Source organism: Tachypleus tridentatus, chromosome 1 (assembly GCF_004210375.1).
Source record: "Tachypleus tridentatus isolate NWPU-2018 chromosome 1, ASM421037v1, whole genome shotgun sequence".
Classification (NCBI taxonomy): Eukaryota; Metazoa; Arthropoda; class Merostomata; order Xiphosura; family Limulidae; genus Tachypleus; species Tachypleus tridentatus.
In genome coordinates this window covers 128,515,761-128,540,800 of record NC_134825.1, presented here as the reverse complement: position 1 = coordinate 128,540,800, position 25,040 = coordinate 128,515,761, and the positions used below count along the sequence as shown (strand labels likewise).

General features: G+C 33.7%; 1 protein-coding gene across 5 annotated transcripts in view; it reads right to left on the bottom strand.

The window, feature by feature from the left end:
• Nucleotides 1-25,040, bottom strand: part of LOC143223352 (homeobox protein cut-like 1) — a 403,865-nt gene that overhangs the window by 254,142 nt on the left and 124,683 nt on the right. For 3 of the 5 annotated variants that reach the window (XM_076451241.1, XM_076451264.1, XM_076451238.1), the window contains exon 3: nucleotides 6,834-6,960. In XM_076451241.1, coding sequence (XP_076307356.1) covers nucleotides 6,834-6,960 — 127 coding nt within the window. Of the gene's footprint in view, nucleotides 1-6,833; nucleotides 6,961-19,476; nucleotides 19,548-25,040 lie in introns of all 5 variants that reach the window. The other 2 variants (XM_076451246.1, XM_076451255.1) reach the window with 1 other exon arrangement.

The following is a 25,040-nucleotide window of genomic DNA, read 5'->3' as shown; positions in this document are numbered from 1 at the left end:
AGTCGAGTGCCTTAACCATCTGGCCATGCCGGGCCCTCCTTGTTAGTGACGCCTGAGTTTGCAAAATTTATTTCAGTTAGTTATAAAATGTGATGTTGGAGTATACAATGTGGTGGGAACGGGGGTGGTACTTGTCCCGTTGGCCCGGCATGGCCAAGCGTGTTAAGGCGTGCGACTGGTAATCTGAGGGTCGCAGGTTCGCATCCCGGTCGCACTAAACATGTTCGCCCCTTTCAGCCGTGGGGGCGTTATAATGTTACGGTCAATCCCACTATTCGTTGGTAAAAGAGTAGCCCAAGAGTTGGCGGTGGGTGGTGATGACTAGCTGCCTTCCCTCTAGTCTTACACTGCTAAATTAAGGACGGCTAGCACAGGTAGCCCTCGAGTAGCTTTGCGCGAAATTCCAAAACAAACAAACAAACTTGTCCAGCTATTTATTACGAGCTATACACCAGTTATATTAATAAAGCTTGGTGGCAAGAAGTGAATAAATAGTTTTCATGGATCTTTATTAAAGTGGACAATGAAAACATACAACATTGGTTACAGTGCTTAAAATATTTATAACATTTTACAGCGTACACCAATCTTTCATTTATGGTGGTAGAATCAGTTAGTACACTAACTCGAATACTGTAACGTTTCAGAACCTGTTACAAATTTCAAACACATACTTGCTTCGTTTAAACCCTGAGATGCTACTTAATTGTTAGCTATTTAGAAGAGTGGACAGAAGTAGTGTAATAATTATAGTTCGTTGATTTTAACATCTTTGAAGGTGCTTCGGGTGCTCGACTCGTAATTTGAGGGTCAGGAGTTAGAATCCCCGTCGCACCATAGAAGTGCGCCCTTTCAGAGGTTGGGGCGTTATTATGTGATGATCAATCCCATTGTTCGTTGGTAAATAGTAGCCCAAGAGGCCCCACTGAGTGGTGATGACTAGCTGCCTTCCCTTTAGTCTTACACTGCTAAATTAAAGATGGCTAGCGCAAATAACGTTCATGTAGCTTTGCGCGAAATTCAAAAGAAACTAAACCGTCTGAAGAACGTATATGTAAAATTCATCTTCTGTAATTATTAATTTCTTTATCAAAAATGTTATATAATGTATACTTTATTTAAAGGAACGAACACGTAATATTTTGTGCACTAAATAAAACCAAAAACAAACAAACAGTATATGCCCCTGAACATACACTGAGCTTTCAGTTATGAGCGAGTTATAAAAGTGGCCGTCAATCACGCCATTTGGATACTAATACGCAGCAGATTAGTTTCTCTCCTACCGTTAAGCAGCCCTAAATTCAGGACGGCTGTGCCTGAACTTTAGTGGTCTCCAGTCTGACTGTTTTACTCACTAGTCATATGTGTTATGCAGATTTAACGTGTCCCAGTGGCATAGCAGCATGTCTTCGATACCCGTGGTGGACAGAATACAGATAGCCAATTGTGTAACATTGTACTTAATTTAAAAGCAAAATAAATCAGGTTGAACATATCAAACAGAAGTTTCCATCTTCTTAAAACAGAACAGTGACTAATTTGAACAATTCAAAGTACGGCTAAGTTGATATATTTCTCTATTCGTTTTTGTTTTCTATTACTTAGAAGAACTCGTAGTTTTCACTTTTCTTCGAGTTACTCAAAACTGAAATTTCAAAAGTATTTATATCGCGTTTCTTCCACATTCCTTAAATATTCATATAGTAGAAACTCTCATAAATTACGTCGCTTTAGTTTTCGTTGTCTGCTATTAAGCAAAAACTTACACTCACATACAATGGGCTATTTGTGCAAATCGCTACATGATAGAACCCCAATTTTAGCGTTATTAGTCCCTAAAGTTTACCACTGAACCACTGGGGGATTAGTTTTAACACGATAATTTGGTTTGGTTTGTTCGCGCAAAGCTACTCGAGGGCTATTTGTGCTAGCTGTCCCTAATTTAGCAGTGTAAGACTAGAGGGAAGGCAACTAGTCATCACCACCCACCGCCAGCTCTTGGGCTACTCTTTTACCAACGAATAGTGGGATTGATCGTCACATTATAACGCCCCCATGGCTGAAAGGGCGAACATGTTTAGTGTGATTCAGATTCGAACCCGCGACCCTCGGATTACGAGTCGAGTGCCTTAACCACCTGGCCATGCCGGGGCCAACACGATAATTAACTTTCCTTGAATTATTCGATCACCATACTTTAATATGTTCTCTCTCTTTTTATACAAGTGCATGTTCGAGTTTCACATTGCATCAAGACTAGAGATTACATCATATCTTTATCACTTATTTTGCGATGGTGATCAAATGTATCCTTGAACCAGTACTGAGGTTCCGGGTAAATATTATCAGGTGGTGAGAGGAAGTCATGTGGTAAAATTTGAAGAAGCGATATTGATTTACTAACTTAGATTCACTGACAAAACCGCGAGGTAACATCGGACATTGCAATTGGACTAAATCGGACCGCTTCTGCGCGTATAAGCTCCGAGTCTTTGTCTTCACACATCTATTTAAAGTCCAATCATCTGGTCAGAAGCGGTAATCAATGCACAAGGTTCTGATAGGTTATTCGCTCTTTTTTGAGTTGATTGCTGTTGGTCACGAAAGAGTGCTCCCAGCACGCCATGGGACATTTCTTTAGTGCGTTGAATAATAAAGTTTTATAACTTAATAACTAGTTCGACTTTCTTTAATTTCGCGGGACAAGCATTATAACTCACTAGTTAAAGCCTGTAGCCAAGACAATCCAATTAGTTCGCTTCTTAAAAAAAGAACGCTGACTATACTAAAGCAACAACATCGACAAATTATCTGAAATCATTCTATAAAAGTCATATAGTTTGATTTAACCCTTTGTCTTCACGCAGAAATGTTACATTATAAACTCCGGCTTTTTTTCGTGTGTTTTACAAATTTTTACGGTGTTTAGTTAATGCTGAAGGGCTCAACATTTCTTTTATGGTGATTCAACAACTCTCTGACTCAACATTCAATTAATTGTTAGGCAATAAATAGCCTTAAATTACTTTCCCATAGTTGCGAAATGAATAATTTTACTGTTAAAAATATTTAAATGCATATAGTGTCGTAAAAGTGAATCTTTCTGAGCGTTAATTTGAAATATTTTATGAGTGTGTGTTTGTGTGTGTTTTTCGTATAGCAAAGCCACAAAGAGCTATCTGCACAGCCCACCGAGAGGAATCGAACCCCTGATTTTAGCATTGTAAATCCGAAGACATACCGCTGGACTAGCGGGGGGCGAAAATATTTTATGAAACATAGGATACGTTTAAATTTAAAACATGTTCCGAAGAAAATGATATATTTACTATTTAAGATGTTCCAGGGTTAGCTAGCAGTAATTTTATGAATTTTCAATGTTACAATCGACGGTTCAATTCCTGCGATAGACAGATTACATATATTAAGTTCATTAACTTTAGTCTAAAAAAATGCAACAACTATTTATGATATGGTGTGAAATATTTTCGAATTATAATATCTGTGTATTACTGTAGGTATGCCCTAGGTTTCTAAAGATGGCACAAAATGAGAACGATATAACAACATATCGATTAGTGAAACAGATGTGTCACATCTCCATATACAAAGTGTTATTTCATCTGAAATACAACTTTAACATTGTTGTTTTCAACTATGGGATGGTCGTGGTGTGGATGTTTCGTACTATTTACCACTCATTGCAAGGAATTCCCCACTGGAACAGCGGTAAGTCTACGGACTTACAACGCTAAAATCAGGGGTTCGATTCCCCTGGGTGGACTCAGCAGATAGCTCGATGTGGCTTTGATATTAAAAAACACACACACACACACTCACTGTACGGAGAATATGTGTGTGTGTTCGCAAAAGTAGAGAAATTATCAGCATCTACAGCTTAATCTTCACCTACGTTTATCTAACCAAATATTGTATTTGACTGTCGCTTTTATAGCACTCTCGGAACTTCAAAGTGATATAAAGGTTTTTGCGACAAACCATAAAACCTCAAATTTAGAGCCTGGGAACGCTAATTGATAGGCCATGACCAGCCCAGGGGGGAGGGGAACCCACGTGTATAACTTTATTTAAAAAAGTTAGTTAATATGGAACACTTGTTTGTTATGAAAAAAGGAAAAAGGTGTATGGTTAAATTAAATCTACTTCAAGTTGTAACCCACATCCAAAGATACCTCACGTTCGTGTGATCACATAACATTCTCTCATCTTTGACCAAGCTTAGCTTATACAACTCGAAACAGTAATTCTTAGATGGTATTTCTTCCTACCCAAACCCAGCATGTAAGATTGTCATTACAATATATACCACAACAATGCGCGATACAATTACTCAGAAACGATCTGTTTAAAGCATGTTATATTATTACTAAACGGTTAGACGATTTTTGTTTATTTTCCAACTGTGCTTTGTTTTTTCTTCCAAAATTTGAAAGTTTATTTCATGATACGTTATATTCGATTACCGACAAATTCAAAAGTTCGTCTTCTTTTTTCTTTTTTTGAGAACAACACTAACAATTTCATTATTTTAAACTTCGTGGTAAGCATACCCTTATATTACATATCAACTATCCACTGTAATGTGTTCATTTCCATTTTCCACCCTTGTCCAGTATTAAATATTGTTTATCCATTGTCTAGTATTAAATCTTGTTTTATCCATTATCTGGTATTAAATCTTGTTTATCCATTGTCTAGTATTAAATCTTGTTTTATCCATTATCTGGTATTAAATCTTGTTTATCCATTGTCTAGTATTAAATCTTGTTTTATCCATTATCTGGTATTAAATCTTGTTTATCCATTGTTTAGTATTAAATCTTGTTTACCCATTGTCTGGTATTAAATCTTGTTTATCCATTGTCTGGTATTAAATCTTGTTTATCCATTTTCTAGTATTAAATCTTGTTTATCCATTGTCTGGTATTAAACCTTGTTTATCCATTGTCTAGCCATTTCTTCTTCTTGTTCTGTTTCCTTTCCTCGTTTACTTTAAATATTTTATGTGATTTTTACAACATACGGTTAAGACTAGATAAATAATTTATTTTCTTGTTTCGCTGCGACGTTGTGAGTTTAGTGTTTCCAAATGTAATTTCCTTTCAACGTACTTTTTCTTTCATATTTGGTTATACTTGCTAACAGGGCAAGAGGGTGCTGCAGATAGGGAGAATTTGACAGCTAAATTAGAGCAAAACAGTAACACAGCCCAAGGTATACTGGGAACATCTGGTGACAAGTAGGGCGTTTGCCACTTGATATATAATCACGATTTGTGTGTATATAATTCAACTTTTGTGGGAAACCTGAGAACTATGAAAATACACGTCTTGCTCAAATTCCTGAATTATCCGAAAGTTCTGAACTACCAAAACGAACAGAAAGATTAATTTTAAGACTTCGTTTTTAAATGAAAGACCGATACGTGCGTGGTCAAATTAAATATTAAATGTATGTACATTTCTATATTCTCAAAATAAAATTATCTTCCTGCGAATTTAAGATTTTATATTGTGAAGACTCCATACAATTAACTCAACCCACGGTGTTATGTAATTGGAGAAATAAAACAAAATGGATGACCTGTATAATTACGTATGACCATGTCTATTTCAGATGACTTATACATACTAGTTGTATAAGTAGTTTGATAAACGAATGTTATGAAACTAAACAGGGTTTGATTACAGGTCAATATGTTAACGCAAAGATGAAACCAAATCGTACTAGAAAAACAAAACAGCTTTATAACTTTCATCATTCTGAATGTCTTTTCTAGAATGTCTCAGTTGTATTGTAAGTATAAATTAGTTACAGCTAAATATTCATATTGTTATCTATACAACGAAAAATTATTGCATCTTCAATGCTTCACTTTATCTCCCAAATATCATAAAGTGGTGAGACGAAAAAATCGAAACTTGACGCAAACAGTTCAATTTCTATCGAAACAGAGTACAAGAGAACGCGAAAGATTAAGTCTTGAAAGCATACGTTTATTTATGTACAACTTTGTAGAGATTCCCCGCGACGCATATTACAAGAAACGCAAATACTACACACACATATACATATATATAATTCCTTCATGACCAGTTCAAAAGAGCAGCATCAGGTTAAACTAGAAAAGAAAAACAAAGCAAGTGTTTCCACATATTCACAATACAATAATGTTAATTCAGTCGGTGCTTTATCTCTGTAGCCTGACCCAAGTAGAGGGAGAGGGGAAATAATAGTCAATTATTCAATTATTGGTAAGTTCTTGACAACATCTCAAACTTGGTATCGTATAACGTTTGTATCTATCTCTAGATAGATATGTACAGGGTGTTCGGAAAGTCACTGTGCACTTATATATTTATTAATAGACATGTTTCAATATAGAATACAGGAGGTAAATATGAATGACAATTATAAACAATGTTGAAAGTTACCCCCGTTGACATCAATACAGGCCTGGATCCTTCTTATTTTTTTCTAAACACTGCTATCAGTTGCTGGCTTGAAATAGACTGAATAAAATATGATTACAAAACTGCACAGTGACTTTCCGAACATCCTGTATATACTTTTACAAAATGAACGCTATTTCGCTTTGATTACCATACAACCTTTAATTTTTTTCACACTTGTTAAAAACAGTCTACCTGGAAGATCAATTTTTCACATTTGTTAAAAACAGTCTACCTGGAAGATCAATTTTTCACATTTGTTAAAAACAGTCAACCTGGAAGATCAATTTTTTCACACTTGTTAAAAACAGTCTACCTGAAAGATCAATTTTTTCATACTTTCTAAAAACAGCTTACCTGGGAGATCAATGATTTTCTTATACACCGTCAGAAAAGCTGCTTCTGCAGCTTTACTTCTTTTACACAGGCTGTCAATTTCACTTTGAAAATTCTTCAGCAGCGGTGCTGCCACCTTCTTGACTTCCTGTCAAGATATCAAAATATGCAGTGAGCATTTGATACGAATTTTTAATACAGTTTTAAAATTATTTCTAACATTTAATTTACTGCACGACAATTCATATTTAAGTGCGTATAGCAGCGTGAGGTTAGGATGTCTGTCGGCTGTGTTTGTGTTACCTAAAGATTGCGAGTCACGTGAACGTAGCAATGTGAGGTTAGGTTGTCTGCGGTGTATGTGTTAGTTAATGATTGTGTGTCATGTGCATGTAGGCTCGGAAGCTAGATGTGCATTTGTTACACAGTAATTTTGTCTTGAGTGTCAGAGAATCTGAAGTTTGGAACAAATTACAATTTTTCTATGCAGTTTCTCGTTTGTCGTGTAACGATTTACAACGTTCATGAAGTGAGCGTGTACATACATATATATATATATAGAGAGAGAGAGGGTCTTGGCTCATGTGTAACACTGTGGTCTGTGTTTCTTAGGCTGTGAAGGTAGGATCTGTATCAGTTATATATTTAATTAATTTCACTTGTAACAGTGTAAATTTAGTAAGTCGGTTTCGTGCATGTTTATTCCTCTATTTTTGCATCGGATGTTCACGCAAAACTACACAAAGGCTACTTGCGATAATCGCTCGTAATTTTGACCTGCTAGACAGTTAAAAGCATCTGGCACAAATTCTTGGGCGACTACGACTGCATAATAGAAACTGACTGTCTTTCTTATAACACATTCACGGTCCCAAAGTGCGGATAGGATTTCGCGGCAACGGGAAACGAATGTATATATTTTCTTACAGCAAAATCACATCGGACTATCTGCTGATCCACCTAGGAAAACCGAACCTCTGATTTTAGCGTTGTAAATCCATAGACTTACCGCTGTACCAGCGGGGGACGCAAGAAAAAAATCGTGAGCCTCGGATTGACAGTACGGTATGATAATCATGAGGCCACGACCGGTTTCTCGTTTGTGGGTCTATGCAATTGACGTGAATATAACATTTATTTTTTCATTTTATGAATCTACAAAGTGATAAAGTAATTATATTGTTTTAATGCCCTGTATACTGTTTGTGTCTTCAAGTGGACAAACTGAAACACGCTTACGGTGTTTCATATATTCTCATATTCTTTAATACCAAGGAAACTTTAAGCATCACAAAACGCATCGCTCCATCTATTATTGTACAAGGACCAATTAACGTGTATCTGACAGTTTCGTAATATCTCGGTAGATACGAGGTAAACGTGATGAATAAACATGCCCTTAGACTAGGGAACTGTTCGTCCTATATAGTCGATAAGTGAATTAGTATTTAATGACCCTGAAGACTACGCTTAAGTTTCTCGGTTTGTTTTTCCCTGTACTTTTAGTAGTTGGAAATTTAGAATCACTGAAACATAACTTCTCCCAATTAACTTGAAGCGCACGGTTTTCGTGGTCTCCATAATAGAAATAATGCATTATAATTATGTGAAACAAAAACAAAGATTTAATATGAAGAAATGTGTTTATATGGAAATTGAAAATTCATACAAAATGAAGTGCATGCTCATTTATACGATTAACTGGCGTATTTTCTTTGACACTTTCTGTCAATTTCCTTTGTCTGAAAATACTGAATTAATTTCTTCTGTCTCGTTATTCTTCGTTGATTTTAGATGAAGTTGCAGCCCATATATATATATACATATATAATATTTAGCTTTCTCTTTCTCCCCTTTTGTTCTTGTTTTCATTCGTCTTTCTTTCTTTTGACGTGCTATTTCTCAATGTTCGTCATTTTTAACTTCCCATCAACTATTCTACATCTGTTTGCTCTTTTCTTTTTCTATATGAATTATGTTTCAGGTTCTTTTCGTTATCTGAAATGTTTCTGTTAAGGCTTAATTAAGATCTTATTATTCTACGTGTACCCCGAGAGTACTGAAGAGGGTATTTACTACACCTGCTGACCTAATCCTGAGAAGCATAATCAAGTCTTCTTCAGTTGTTAAAGAAACACCGTTCTTCTCCCACTCACTTTCTGTATCTAAACTGACTTACAAAAACCTCATCAATATTTTCACGTCTTCATATTTTTACAATGTGTCATAGATTCGTTTTTACAGATAAATTTGCAATATTTGTTTGCTCTATCTTAGAACAGACTTTCCCTCTTTTGACACTTAATTTTTCTTTGCTATTATTTTATTTTCTTCCTCTCTTCTATACTTCTTTGCAACTAATTTCTCATTCTCTACGTGACATTAATATCTCTATTATATCTTCTGTGAATATTAATATGTGATTTCGTCTTATCTTTCTGTACGTTCTCTCTGGTTTAAAATGTATCGTTTCTATTTTCCATGTATGTTAAAATATACTTTCCAATATATTTCTCTCTCAACCATAGAATGTCTTGTTTTTCCTTCCAAATTTTCTTTATACATTAGTAGGTTGTTGGGATTTTCTCTTTTATCATTATGTGTATATTAATAGTCCTTACTATATTTTATCTCGTCTTCTGTATTTCGGAGGGTCAATGGTAAGTTTGCAGACTTACAATGGTAAAGTCCAAGTTGCAATTTCTTTAGTCTATTCTGTAAAAAACAACAACAAATTTTTCTTCTTGCACATACTATAATACTATATTTTTTCTTTGCATTCCTATGTAAATAATTAAAAATATTCTGTCTTCTTTTCTATTTTTATTTATGTTAAAATATATGATCTTCATTCGATCTGTCTCTGCATGTTAATATCTCTTTTTGTCCTCAGTATCATTGTCTACGTTAATATTACTTCATATCTCTTGTTTTTTCCTTTTTTTATCTACACTCACTCACTCACACTAAACACAAATGTTAGTGCGTTTCGTCTACTTTTGAGTGTCACAAATATGGCTAAGGATAAAATACACAAGTTAAATTAACCTAAAACTTGAGTAAAAAATATTTAGGGCTTATCTAAATTATCAAGAAAACTAAGTCAATTTTCGCAGGTTCAGTGAATATCTAATTAAATGTTACGGCTTTTTTTTATCTTGTTAGATCACAGTAGTGAATTCAGTGAAAAATTGAGAGCACCAGCTGAAACCGAAATTAAGTTTTCTTGAATAATACTTCTTATTTCTTATCAAAAATGAAGTAATAACCGAATATATGAACAAGACTGCTATTTTCAGACTTAAAGGTACTTTATGCGACATAAGGAATAAGCGGCCAAACCAGAGGCCCTTAAATTTCAGGCATATCCAAACATAATTCAGAACTGCTGATGAACCTCAGAAAAACTTTGATATTATTTTAAATATGCTCATTTAAATCAGTTATTGTCAAATTTAACAGTTTGACATTATCCTAAATATGGTCGTTTGAAATCAGTCACTTTTAAAGATTATTTCAACGAGTTATTATAAAGTTTGATAGCTAAATGTGATTTCACTTATGTTACTGTTACTGATGTAAAACAGTTCGATCGGTTTCTTTAACTCAGATTGAACATAATTTGTTTGGGAAATTTATGTAGGTTAATACAATTTTCAATTTCTCATCCCTGATACTTTTTGTAGGTTAGTAAGTTAGTTCACTCTCTGATCTTTCATATTCTGTGTACGCAAAAGTCTGGTTTACTTTCTCATTTCTCATACTTTTGTTGAAGTTAATATACTGGTTAATTTTCTCATTACTCACATACTGTATAGATTTAAAGTTTCTTTAGTTTCACACTTTATGAAATCATGAAGCTTACTCCATTTTTCCTCCCCTCTCATATTAAAAACTAAAAATGGTTCTGCTTGCCATCTCATGCTAAATGCTATAATATACCATCTTTCTAGCTTTTTTTTTTGTCTGCTAAGTTTGTTTTTCCCTTCCCTCCTGCCCCCTCCAAGTTGCTCAGGAGCAAGTCTCCAAACTTCAGGTTTTGATACAGCACAAAGAACCCACTGTGTTGCTTTGTGTTTAACAGCAACAAAACCTTCCCTTCTCTTACTATTATTACTTTTTGAATCTTCTATTTCACTCCGTTTTATAAACCAAAGAATAAAATAAATAACGTAATTTTTGTTACATCTTTACTGCATCGAGCAGTCAATCCTTTCCTTCAGTCACGCTCACTTTCCTCAAACGTTTTAAAAGGCTAAACATCGAATTAGTAAATCTCCAATAAGGTCGCTGTATGCAGGAGTCCGATACCCATGAACTTGATTTACGTTTTTATTTCAAAGGATACGCGTGAAAACAATGTGTAAACATTAAAAGTACTACAGTGTGAAACATCCTGAGGGCACTTAAAGAAAGGTACACTCACGGATAAATTTTGTAGTTATTAAAAGTGACAAAACTGTACATTTGGGTAGACCCTTAATACGAAGACGAGAATATTTCAGTCGTGGATATGAAGATCTCTGATAACGTTCTGTTATAATTTGAGATCTCCATCTATTTCATAAATGAAGAACAAGTGTATGTAGCTATATACAAAGTGCTTGATGCTATCTTGAGAAGCAATCAAAGCATATTTTGTAAAGCGTCTCGTGCAGAAGAGCATTAGTAATTAAAGATATAAGTAACGTGTATATAAATTTATAAACTTTATACCTCAGCTGATTATTTCCATTTCCGAATATGATGAATTATTAGAACGTGCTTTAGTGCATGAAAGGTCTTGATATATGGGATTCTCATTAAAAAAACAGTTTCACATTTCAATATTAATATCGATAAACATTTCTTTCATGTAAACATATTAAGATTATAATATAAAAAAACATATATTAAATTTAACTGAAAAAATAAAGTACATTCTACACAAACGCCTCCTGTTTTTATAATGCAGGAATCCTGTAAAATGGAGTCTCAGTGTTATGGTAATTACATTTCCTTTGAGTAAAATAAAAAGTAAAATTCTCTAACTCTGATTATTTCGACAGGAATTATGTAGTTAAAAGTGGTTGTGTTATATAGAACACACACAATTGTGTCGTCTTGACCTTCAAAGTATCGCGTGAAATTCCCAAGGTTTCGTTGTGAAGAAAACAAAACTTAGTCTGAAAGTTTGTACACTACAAAAGCTCATCAATATTTGTATATATATACACAAATACACACGTGCGAGTGACTTAGATATAGAAACACGATACACAAAGTGATTTGGATATAAAAATACGGAACGCACAGTGGCTTGGGTATAGAAACGCAAAACCCAGAGAGTCTTCGACATAAAAACACGAAACGCAGAGTGACTCGATCATGGGAACATAATACGGAAAGTTTTCTATCTAAATCGATTCAAATGGAAACCAAGAAGTTGCTATTCTTCCTTCTCGATAGTCGCTTACTTTCTCTTTGATTGACATCCTACATAAGAACATTACACCCTTACAGAAGGCACACACAAAGATCGCCTCTTCAAACAGTGCCGACATTGTCACCAGCTATTACAATCTAGCAGTTTTCTGTCTTTCTCTCTCCCTGTGTGAAAAATAAAGAACGAAAGATTTTGGCAGTTTTAATAATGAGCGTTATTTCTGAAAATTACATTTTCTGTCTGCCTTTAGAATTATACCGCATAGGAAGCTACTGTTAATGAAGAATCGTTATACACAGTGGAGACATACCAGACGTACACGTTCACACTTACTGAGAACACTAAACTGTCATTGTCTAATCAATGTAGAGAAGCCAACACTATACCGTTAAAGAATGTCTTTCACAGCTGTGCTATTCTTTCTTTAGAACGTATACATACGAACACGAACCCACACAATATTCATGAAAAATTAGAGGATTGGTATATATAACCATTGATTGCTTTTTTTATATTAGTTTCCAAGAGAAACGTCTTCATTTAGTCTAATTACGTACACACAGTTACTAACGGAAATAGTTACTCCGATACTTGTGTGTACACATATCTTTCGACTTAGAAAAAAATGGTTACACCACATGGTAAAATGGTATTATTCTCTTTCTAAAAAGTTTATCAGATTTTGGTAACTTAATTATTTATAAAATGAAGTTAATTCCAACAGTTTTCAGCGGATGAAACAATTTAATCGAACAAATATAGAAATGTAACTTTTGGGATTTGAACGGTAACAATATTTATCAGCCCATCTACCACAAAAATCAATTAACATAAGAAATAGACAAATATCCTATATCAAAAGGTATCAACATACGTGCGTGTGTGATGTACCATTTAAATACTACCCGTTAACTTGTTAAAAATAAAAAGTGGTTCTACAAGTTTTAGTGGATTAAGATAACAAGAAGTGTAAGTAGTGATCTTCTGTAATTTATTTTTGAACCAAAATAAGAACAGAAGTAGAAATGCTAATTTACAAATATTGACAGCTAATCACAGAACAGTGGTAATAAGTGTAAATGCAAACATTAACAGTTAATCATGGTATAGGATAACAACAGTAGCTATAAATGCTAGTATAAACCTTTACAGTTCCTCGTGGAACAGGATAAGTACAATGGCGATAAATGTCTGAACATAATAACTTATTATTTTTTGTAAGTTTTGCCTGGTAAGTTTCTGGTACTTCACTACGCTGTTTAATATAATCCCATTTTAGTTCATTTGTATCACTTCTTTATATTATACACTTATACTACAAGCTTCTTTCTCCACTACAACAATAGCGTATTAGTTCTACACATATTCAATCACCCTTAAATATGTATCTTTACTTAATCTTCTCCTACAATTTTCTTTAAGATATTCCATCTTCAAAGTTATACTACAGATTACCTCTTGTTCAACAGTGCTATATGCATGTGAGTATACCCCACTGTTGTACATAACACCCTTATAATTTTGTGTTTATTACAACACAATAGTACTACAGATCAAATATTCTACTACATTGTAGTACGTAGTAATTTCCACAGATATATTTACCTAGATTTTTCTTTACAGCTTTTACCATACTCTGTTTTTCTCTATTAAGCTGTAACACAATTATTATTCTTTGTTACACGTAATTATTTAGCTTATAATAACCTTATAATTCACTCTGCTCTTACTGCCACACATGTTGCCAGTTCCTCCTTACACTTTTTAACCACCATATCAACTCGTATTCCTTCTTTTCTTTTCTGGACTGAGAATGGTCCAGTGGTTAGCACGTCGGACTGTGGATCTGCTAGTTCAGCCTTCCCATCTATTTAGTGAAAGCAGAAAATCGCACTTTGGGGCCGTGGATGCATAATAAAGATGACAGTCAGACAAGAGAAAGTCAAGAGTTGACAGCAGGTACTCTCAAGTAACTGCTTTTCCTCCCAGTCTCTCAGTTCAAAATTAGGAACATCTATGGCATAAAACCATCTCTTAGGCTTGCGCAAATATATAAAACGAAAAACAAAAATGTAACAGACTTTCTTTTTCCCGTACTCCAACTATTTCTACATAATTCCTAATTCACCTTTGACAATTCTTCTCTCATTTCCTATATTTCTTTCATAGTTTCACTCGTTTCAAACTCACCTTTAACTATAATTCTTCTATTTTCCCGATGTTACTCCTTTTTTAGATATCTTCAGGGTATCGCGGATAGCACTTCCATTCAATCCTCTCTTTTTCCTTACATCATCATGCTCGTCAAAGAATTCATCAGCATTTTCGCTCTTTTCTTTTATTCTTATTTTGGATTTTTTTTTCTTTTCAAAATAACGCATTTCCGAACATAATATTCCAGTGAAAAGGATTTCAAGACGTCGATGACTCATTTCAGTGACAAAGAAGTTAATGTAATGTTTTCCATAAAACGTGTGCAACGTTATCTCCGTCGTGCGACAAGTTTAGTGTGTTTAGTAATGAAAGAAGATGACACGGCGGTCAAACTTTTACTTCCCAACCATATAATATTCAAATACATAGTTTGGAAAGATAGAACATGCCCAACAACACCGCAGAAGACAGACAAATTGAACGACTCTCTTTCAACCCATTTCCTCTTTAAAACTTACTAAATAACGTTACATTAATAGAGAAGGACAAAGCATGTGGAATGTGGTACCACGTAATGTGAGCTGCGTTTCGAGATATGCTCGTTCACCAAGCTAACTTCTATAAAAAGTAAATCATAAATTCACAAGGAAGGGGGAGAAGACAAGATTTCATATAATGTACAAACTATGATGCATTATTCTTAAAGATATAGCCATAATTTTTAAACAGATTTACACTAACTGGTGTGTGTGTGTGTGTGTATACATGTTTCAATAGCTTATTATAAAGAAGATCTATATGCTATTCGTCGCAATTCTTAGGCATTTTAAGTGTCACTTGAAACTGGGCAATAATTTTATGATAGTGTTTAAGTTTTGTTAAAATTAAAGCGAAAAATTCATAGTTTAAAAACCATATGTGACAGTTTTGAGGGTTTGCCGATGTTTTCAACACATTTTTTTCATTCGAATCATAACGTCTTAGAGACCTTATCTTTTATCAGAGTTATGATTGGCGAAGGTACGTTATCCCAAGTTTTCTCTTGTTCGATATGCACATTGTTTATCATACAGGTCCCATAAATGTGCTGTTGTAGTATTATTATAATATACATTCTAAGTTTTTGTCTGTCTTGAAAATGCGCGTGCACATTACTATGAAAATGCGCATGTGTGCACACTTAATTTCAACAAATGTAAACAAAAGGCGGATGTATTAATAAATTTACTTCAGTAAACATTTTGTTCAACAACATATCAATAAAAGCTTATCCAAGGTTTTAAAAAAGACCTAACGTTAATTCGTAGAATAACGTTGTAAGTTAATTTATTGACAGTATTAAGTACGGTACAGTTTAGCCCTAACTATACTAAAGGAGAAAACGTACACATGTTACAGTGTCAATTTCTCTCTTTATCGATTGCAGGGCATACTTAGTAAAGGCTTAACTAATCTTAGGTCTAACACAAGTGTACTTATAGATTTCGGTGTGTGAAATGAGAATTATTTTCTATTATTCCAGAAATCTGTCTGGTATAACAAGTTGTTGTTAGGAGGCAACTGTACCAGTTGCTATGAAATTTAGCAGAGGAATTTAGATCGACCGTTAAGATAAGCAACAAGATGAAAGATTAGTTGCTCTTTCAATTTAATATCTTTAATGCCACAAATGAGGGATCAACTGAGTGAGGAAGTTGGTAGTAAAATAAGTGAATGTAAAAGGTACACGTTCTACATTTGTTTGTCTTCAGCTTCACTTATAAGTAATTATTTCTTCCTGGCATTACTCGAGTATCTTTTTTTTAGTGTGATGTACTTACAGAAAAGTGAGTTCGTCTCAAGAAGTAACGCAGATGCTGGTACAAACTAGTAACAGTTAGGGGATTCTCCATTGCGTATGTTATTTATGATAAGTTGATAAGTAGTAACTAACGTAGCATTGGATTATAGGGTACCGCACTCGGACTGTCCGATTTGAAAATGTGGTACGATATCATTCTTGCTGTCCTTCTCTTTTGCGGACGTGTTTGGAAAGACTTTCTCCATCCCAGCAGTCGGTATAGTCAGTTTGTTAATCAGAAGTTAGTTTTGTAAGCTAGAATAAAGATTTTGATTATGTATTCACTTGTGTATCTTTGTTTTTCTTTTGCTACCTGTGTTATATTTATTTCCCGCTTAATAACCCCTCCACACAGTGGTATATCTGTGGATTTACAACCAACAGCACAGGCAGCCTATTGTGCAGCTTTATGCCTAACTACAAAAACAAACGTGATAATCCAGAATTTACCTTTTCTTCGCGGTCCTAATAAAGTAGCCAGTCATGCAAGCCATACACATGTGCATATACTGAATTGTTTAATTAGCACGAATAATGGTTGGTCCGCTCAAATAATGTTTATACATAATAATCCGTTTAAAAAATAAATCAATTATTAAAATTATTATAATAAAAAAGCGACTTGAACAGTAAATTGCATTGATCCTAGCAATGTTTTGTACATTTGTGTAAATAGCCTTGAGCGATATACAAAGTGTGTTTCACTGCTATAGCTATTTTATTACTTAATTTATTATTAACATTAAACACGAATTGCATACACAGATGCTGACACGATCGACAACTTGTCAGTGACAAGAAATGTCTAAGTAAAACAAAGAATAAATTGATTTTAAAAAAGTAATATTTAATTTTACCTAGGATGAAAATTTAAGACGTAAATAACACAGTGATTCAGATATAATTTGACATCTATAACTACTGCAGAAGAAACTATTGTAGTTGACTTATTCTGTCTCTTCCAAAGAAGGGGTCGGATGAAAGTTAATATAAAATATATAGGAAGTCGAGTTAGCCTCAACAATATAATACTTAATTCTGTAAGTACCGTTATTTATATTCTCTTTTATATTTTTATATATTTTTATACATTAGATGTGTTTTATTGGTCATGCCAAAGTATCTGGTTGTCTTCAATGATAATTACTTTAATTAACTTTATAAATTTTGATTGTTATGAAGAGGGTTACAATTAGAAAGAAATAGATTGTATTATAATATAATTAAATAACTCAGCAATCTCGCGAAGATAATAATTACATTGGAATTAATGGCGATTTTTGGTTATAATTATAAACCAATTTAAACCAACTAATGAGAAAAACTATAATCATCAAAGCGTCCCCCAGTGGCACAGTGGAATGTGTAAGGGCTCACACCGCTAAAATCCGGGTTTCGATACCTGTGTTGGGCAGAGCACAGATAGCCCATTATGTAGCTTTGTGCTTAATTTTAAACAAACAATCATGAAAGCGTAAAATTAATGGAATTCTATATAAAAAGTGGACATCACACTTCCCAAATCGGTTATATGTTTGGCCATCCTGGCCAAGTTAAACCCGCTTTTTTCCTTGACGAATCTGAGGCCATTTTTGAAATCTGATTGTTGCCATAAATTTTGGATAAAAATATTTACATACGTACATATCAGTAAGGGGATAAATGGATTAATTAATATTTAAAATAGAAGCAGTAGAGAATGTTTGGTGATGGTAGAAAAAAGTAAAAAATAACAACGTTAATATTTTGTACTGAAACTAATATTCTGTATTTATGGCAAAGCTACTGAGGCTATTTATATGTCTCTAACTTATAAAAAGCCTTCTACTGGTTCAACAGTAATTCTGACAATTTATAACGCAAAACATTTGATTTTGGTGTCTGTGTTCTATAAATAGAACATACTTATGTTCATGGTCTAGTATAAATAGAACACAGACGACCCATTGCGTAGTTTTGCGCTTAACAACAAATAAACAAAGTAATTTATAACTACTGACCAGAAGGAAAAAAAAAAACATTTAGCAGCAGCCTACCTCCCACCATCCTCGATAAGGTACTGACTGTAGCTCTTATAACCCATCCACAACTTAAAGTGAAAGGGGGATATCGGGATATTTTGTAACTCCGTTCGCCAGCTACTAAATCCAGAGGTTTGGCACGGGGCTTCATCCGCCATGTTAAACATGGTTGTACTTATTTTTAAAGCTAGTTTTATAGTTCGTGGTTTTACCACGATGGGGTATGGGAGGATTAGAGGTAACCGAATTTATTTGTTAATCAAAGTGTTCACTACATGAACGAACCATAAAGCTTAAGGTGAATGTAATTAGGCAATGGTGTAATTAGAACAGTTTTTTAGTCATGATATTAACGATATTGTATAAATATATATAATGATTCATTATTCATTACTGGGCCAGACTCATAGATCTCCCAATCGAGTTCTTATCGAAGATATTAATTAAATCTTCAACTAACAAAAATGTTGTTTGGTTCCTGCTATTCAATAAGACACAAATCTGCATATTTGTATATTGTTATACAGGGGCATCCTGATGTTTCTTTTCAAAAGGAACGAGATATAAATGGAATAAAAGACAAAAGATGGTAGGAAATCTTTCGGACACAGCTTCATCCTCCTATAAAGAAGTTTAACATCCTACAAGTTAGTCCCTATTGATGTTTAGTGTGGCTGACAAATTATGTTGGTTAGAGAAAAATGATCGAAAAATGAACCAAATTACGCACAAAAACAGCAGCGACAGAAAGCCGTAAGTTACAGTATTTTAATTTGTTTGTTATTATTATTGCAGAAGTAAAGCAACACGCAACAATTTAATGTACACAAATTAATGATGCATGCATACATATAATTACTATTTTATACATATGTTACACAAGGATTCTATAAGTACAAAATATAACTACAATGATGTTGCACTTTTAAAACTATATTATCCATATTTACATTGAAACAGAAGATAATAATATACTGAGTAATATACTAAGTGTAACTTTGTTCTATCATTACATACAATGTTTTAGCTTTGAGTAGTGTACTCAGTGTAACATATTTACTTGAGATCCATTCTTAAAGATCGATTTGAGTAAGCTTTCTACTTCAATTCAAATGAAAATTCAATGAAAATAATTGTCTTTGTGATGTACTTGTGATATTTCTAATAGCATAAACAAAAAACTAAGTTCAACTCGTTTTGTACACTAAATATATTCGTACAAACCTGATCCAGCCTTAGAAACATCCGCATACTTCAGCTCCACCAAGTACCACTTTAACATTCGCCATCTTGTTCTTGGACAACAGAAAACAGGTTCATGTTTCAATTCTAGGTACTAGATTAAGTACAATACCCATAATAATGTTTGTATTTTAATGTCAGCTTATTTAAGTAAAATTACCCTACCCCCACTGCAGGCCAAATCAGCAGCGTTTTAAGTCACTGTTGAGGTGAAGGTTGATTTTGATCTTTATTTCTAAAAAAAGCACTGATTTTGAATTTGTTTTTGATTTTTTCAGCATTCATACAACCATTTAATATACCCGTTTTCAAAGTTAATTTCTTTTCCAACATATAAACAAACCATATTGTCATTGTTGTACAAACTATTTTCTTCGTAGAAAGAAAACAAAGTTCTCTTGTCATTTCCTAGATAGCGTATGCGTAAAAAAAATGTTCCTCAATTGTTTTAGTGTTTAAAATCACTGCAATCTCGCTAAATTAGTCAAAAATGGCTGAAAGTCCAGAAAGGGTATTTTAATATATATATCGAATTTTTTATTCAACATAAAAATTAAAAACCAAAAGTAATTTTTATTTAACTGAGTTTCGCTTTACAGCTTTTCAGAAGCGTTTTACCAGAATAGAAATTCCAGTTAACAGTTCAACGCCTCAAATATTTTCAATAATAAATTATAATCGATTAAAATAATTGTACTGTCAGTTACAGTTTGTGTTTTAGCGGAACGCTCCTGAAGAAACTAAAGCGAAACATTGAGAGTCCAAACAACGAAAATTAACAAAACCGGTGTCATAAAGTTGTTTTTACTACTATTAAAATATCCTTCATACACCGATATGCACTAAAGAAATTAAAAACCAAATGCATGAATATATATTGTATGGAGCACACATAAACCAAATTTACGTTTAACCAACTGCACTAAAGTACTTCTCCCCTAATTTAAAAATGATTTGCGCTTTATGATTTTGAAATTAAATATCTGATCGAAATTTTGATCGAAGTTAATCGATTCACAATTTTAACTTTAAACCTTTAAAAACATTTTGATTTTTTTGATTTTATTTTAAATCGATTTTTTTTTTGTATTGTGGCAGTCTGTCGGTATAATTACAAAGTGGATCTGCAAACAATTGAGGGGTAATATGATAGTACAGGCCATATATACTATGTTCGCCGAGGAGATATAAAACCAAATTATAGCATTATAATTCCTCAAGCGTACAGCCGAGCCACTGAAAAGTTAACAGGTAGATTTCTTTATCTTTAGCGAAAAGTTACACAATAACCCATATCATATGTGTTCGTTGAAAGGATCGAACACTGGATTTTAGTGTTATTATTCCTCAAGCTAATACCTGAGTAACTGGAAAGTTAACAAGTGGGTCTGTCTGTCTGTTTAATTTTGGCAAAAAAAGCTATACAGGAGCCCATAAGACCCGTATTTGTTTGTTTGTTTTTATTAATATCGCTCAAAGCTACACGAGGGCTATCTGCGCTAGCCGTCCCTAATTTAGCAGTCTATGACTAGATGGAGTGGAACCAATCATCACTAACCACCTACGAACAGTGGGATTGTCCGCACACTATAACACCCACATGGCTGAAAGGGCAAGTATATTTTGTGTGACCGCGATTCGAAATTGTGACCCTCAGATTACGAGTAGAGCGCCCTAACCACCTCGCCATGCTGGATCTAATAGTTCAAGCACACAGCATTTCTCAACTACAGCTTTCATTTATCGTCTGCAGCAAGTTGTGATAAAACAGTTTCTGTGAAGGAAACAGACAATAACTTTAAAATAAATAGAGCATGTCACTACATCCGGTTAGTAGAAGTAACAAAACTTCTTTTGATGTTGGCATTCAAGCCCAACTAACGATCAATTACTTATTTGAACAGCATAATAAAACCTAACGTATCTGTGTTATAATTTGTTACAAAACCTAAAGCTAATTTTCCTTTCAAATTTCAAAAAAAGAACATATAAAAATGCAAATATCATTTAACCTTAACTTTTCAGTGTCGACGTTTGGCCTTATTTTCTATAGCTACACTGATAGTAGAAACTGTTGCGTACATCTCATACACTCAGTTACTAATACTCTATAAATGACCACTATAATACATGCTTCATAATAATTCTTATTAATATGTTGGTTTGAAATTTGGTTTTCAGAGATATGCGAACCCAATCTTGTATTATGTATTCTCAAGACGGCTAGGGGTATTTAATTTAAATACATTTTAATTAAAATGAAGTACAAAACCTAAGAAGCTCGAAATATTGTTCTGTACTTCATTTTAATAAATTTAATACCCATACCACCCGTCTTGAGAATACATTTTTACCTCAAGTGGGTTTCTCCTCATCATGAGCATCTTGTGAGTGTACACAAAACCACACGTGGGTTTAGAGTATATGGTAAGACTATAGTGCGTTGCTGTTATAAAACTTGGACAGCAGGAGCGTTGAAAGACATCATGACAACACTAAGATGGAAACTTTCACACAAAATAAACAGTTTTAATAAAAAATAGATAGAAAGCCAATAATCGAATTTTATTGACTTTCACTATAGTGATCAAATACGACTAGGATACATAATAGGGCCAAACATGGCGTACCGTCCACTAATCGCATCCCGTTACCACAGAAAAGATATAATTAAATCGTTCTTTTGGGCTGTGGATGTAATCAAATCCAACTATTCGGTCACACAAGATTAACCTAACAGTTGGATAGTTAATGTTGTTGACCAGTGCCTTCCCGCTAATCTATCAACTCAAAATTAAGGACGGCTTTTATATATAGGCCTCAAGTAGCTGTGCGCGAAATTCAACGAAGCAAACAAAACGAACCAATGTAATTAAGTACACGCAATTACAACTATAGCTCACATTTAGCCTAAATAGCGAGTTTTTATTTTGTTCTCAAATCACTGTAATAATATCTCATTTTTACTCACCTTATTCCCACTGGATCGAACCTTGCTTAGATCTGGGTCTCAAAATAATTTTCTGTGTTAAGGTAATACAAATTATTAATTAATCTTACTACACCACTTTCTCGAAGCTACCCACTAGTCAGATCTGGCTATCAGTGAAATGTTTAAGACTACTGGCGTGAGTGAAACCACTGATTAAAACTAGTCATCACTAAACTGTTTAAAACCCATTAATTCACCTGGACATCACTGACACGAAGAAAATTGCTCGTTAGACTCATCACTGAAATATTTAAGCCATTTATTATATTTGATCATCATTGGATTGTTTAAGACTGGTAAAATTATGTCCTGTTGCCTTAAAATCAGTAATTAAATCTCGATATCAACGGAACATTCAATATCAGGATGATTATATCTGGTTGTCAATGGAATGTTAAAAAAAAAGTATAATTAGACCTATTTGTCACTGAAATGCTTAAGACAAATAATTAGATCTGGTTGTAACTGGAATGTTTAAGAACAGTAATCAGATATGGTTGTCACTGTAACGTTTAAGACCACTATAATTACATCTGGATGTCACTGGAATGTTCAAAACCAGTAATTCAATTTAGTTATCACTAGATATACTAACTGGATTACTAATTCATTACGAACAGAGTGTGGCCTTAACCACGTGGTATCAGGAACACGGTGAAAATACCAGTCCGAAAACTTATATTTCTAAGAGTTTTTAAATGTGCCATTGTTATTATTATTTTAGACGGTTAAAGAAGTAATGATGTTACGAATAAAGTAGCTTAAGACATTACTGTTAATAAAACGACGTATTTTGTGAGTAAGAACTGTTTTGTCTGTGGCCAGTCTCTATTCTTTTACTGTGTTTGTGTGCTGACAAGATTTGTACGTCGTCTAACTAAATAGGAAACTTGATTGTTAAAATACCGGTTTTGTCTAATCACAGTTTCCAGGAAATCCACTACTCCAACCAGTTCCCTTTAGCTTTGGTATATAATAACGAAACTAATAACAACTGTCACTATTGCCATTTGGGGCGAAAATGACACAGAAATAACCCGGTTGAACGTACATTTATCATAACCTGCCATAAACACGTTAAGAAATCAAACATTTTGAAAACCAATTAAACAAACATTATAATTCATTGGTTCTTAAGTAACAATATCATGATGGAAGATTGTTATATTTGTAGCCTTGCTCCACCAAATCAGTTCTTATTTTATATATTACTGTCCACGTCATTTAAGAACTGTTGTTACAACTATTTCTGAATTTAACTTACGTGGTGTGAACAAGAAATAGATGGATAAATACTCAGACAGGTAGATTATACATACACACACATAGAGAGAGATAAAAACGTTTCACTAGAGAAAGTGAAACAACTTTGCCATAGAGAAAGGTCTGAATTCATTCGTTCATCTAAATATACTTCCACAGCTCGTGCACGTGGGCGTGGTAGGAAGATTTGCTGCAAGCGTGAAACTGGCAACCTCGATGTGTTAATGGAGTTTCTTCGTAACCCACCCACTAGTGGCTAATGGTACCAGTGAGGTAGAAGTATAGACATGTTATAACCTTCTGAGTTGCTAATTAACATCTTTCTTTCTAACATTTCCACCTGAAGTTTATTTATGTGACTGTGGAGGTTTATCCCACACTATACTTTCTATACAGTCAGTTTAAACGTAAAGATTGTTTGTAATGCTTCTGTAATAAAAACGTTTAATGCTATATGTCAGAATTTCACGGTTTTTATGTCTCTAATGGGTTCTGTGTCGTGATTGGTACGTGCACATATTCGACACAGAGAGAGATTTTTTTTTTCTGCTTCTACTCATAGCTTCCATTATCAACTTTGTTTCATGGGAACAAGCTGCACAAGTTGTTCTTTCTTGAAATGAAACTTGTGTTTCTTAATGTAAAAATTTCAAGAACCTAATAGCTCGGATGATCAGCCTTTAACAATAACAAACAAAAGAGAAATATTAGCGGTTCCACTTTCACCTTCTTTATCTTCAGTAATGCATTTCGCATTTCAAGTTTAGTTAGGTTTAATTTGATATGAACTACTTTTTAAATATATTAAAGTTTGATGCAGTGTAATAGTGAAAATATAATCAGTCGTTGTTGGCTTTTTGTTTGTTTGTTGTTGTGTTGTTTTTCTACACTGCTGTAGATTCTTAGTGTGGTAATACATTAACTTAGTTTAAAACACACATTTGATGTCTTGTACACCTGTGTTGATTAACGCTTGAAGTGAAATGTTACAAGTAAAACTTAAAATGTTAGTTCACTAGTGAATGAAGAGAAAAATTCGTAAGCTTGCAATAAACTAGTCATGGTTTATTTTCTTGAAGAATTCGAAAAATTCGGGTCAACTAGAAATCATGTATGTTTTAATCTCTTCATGAAAGTAATTAGTTTTATGCATTCTTTGGTGGTGGACTAAAGAACTTAATAAGACCTAAAATGTTAATATTGTGTTTCGTTAATAGAAAGTGCTAATAATTGCGATTAATCCAAAAATAAAAAATAGAAATAAAGCCCCCTATTTACAGAATGTTAAGAT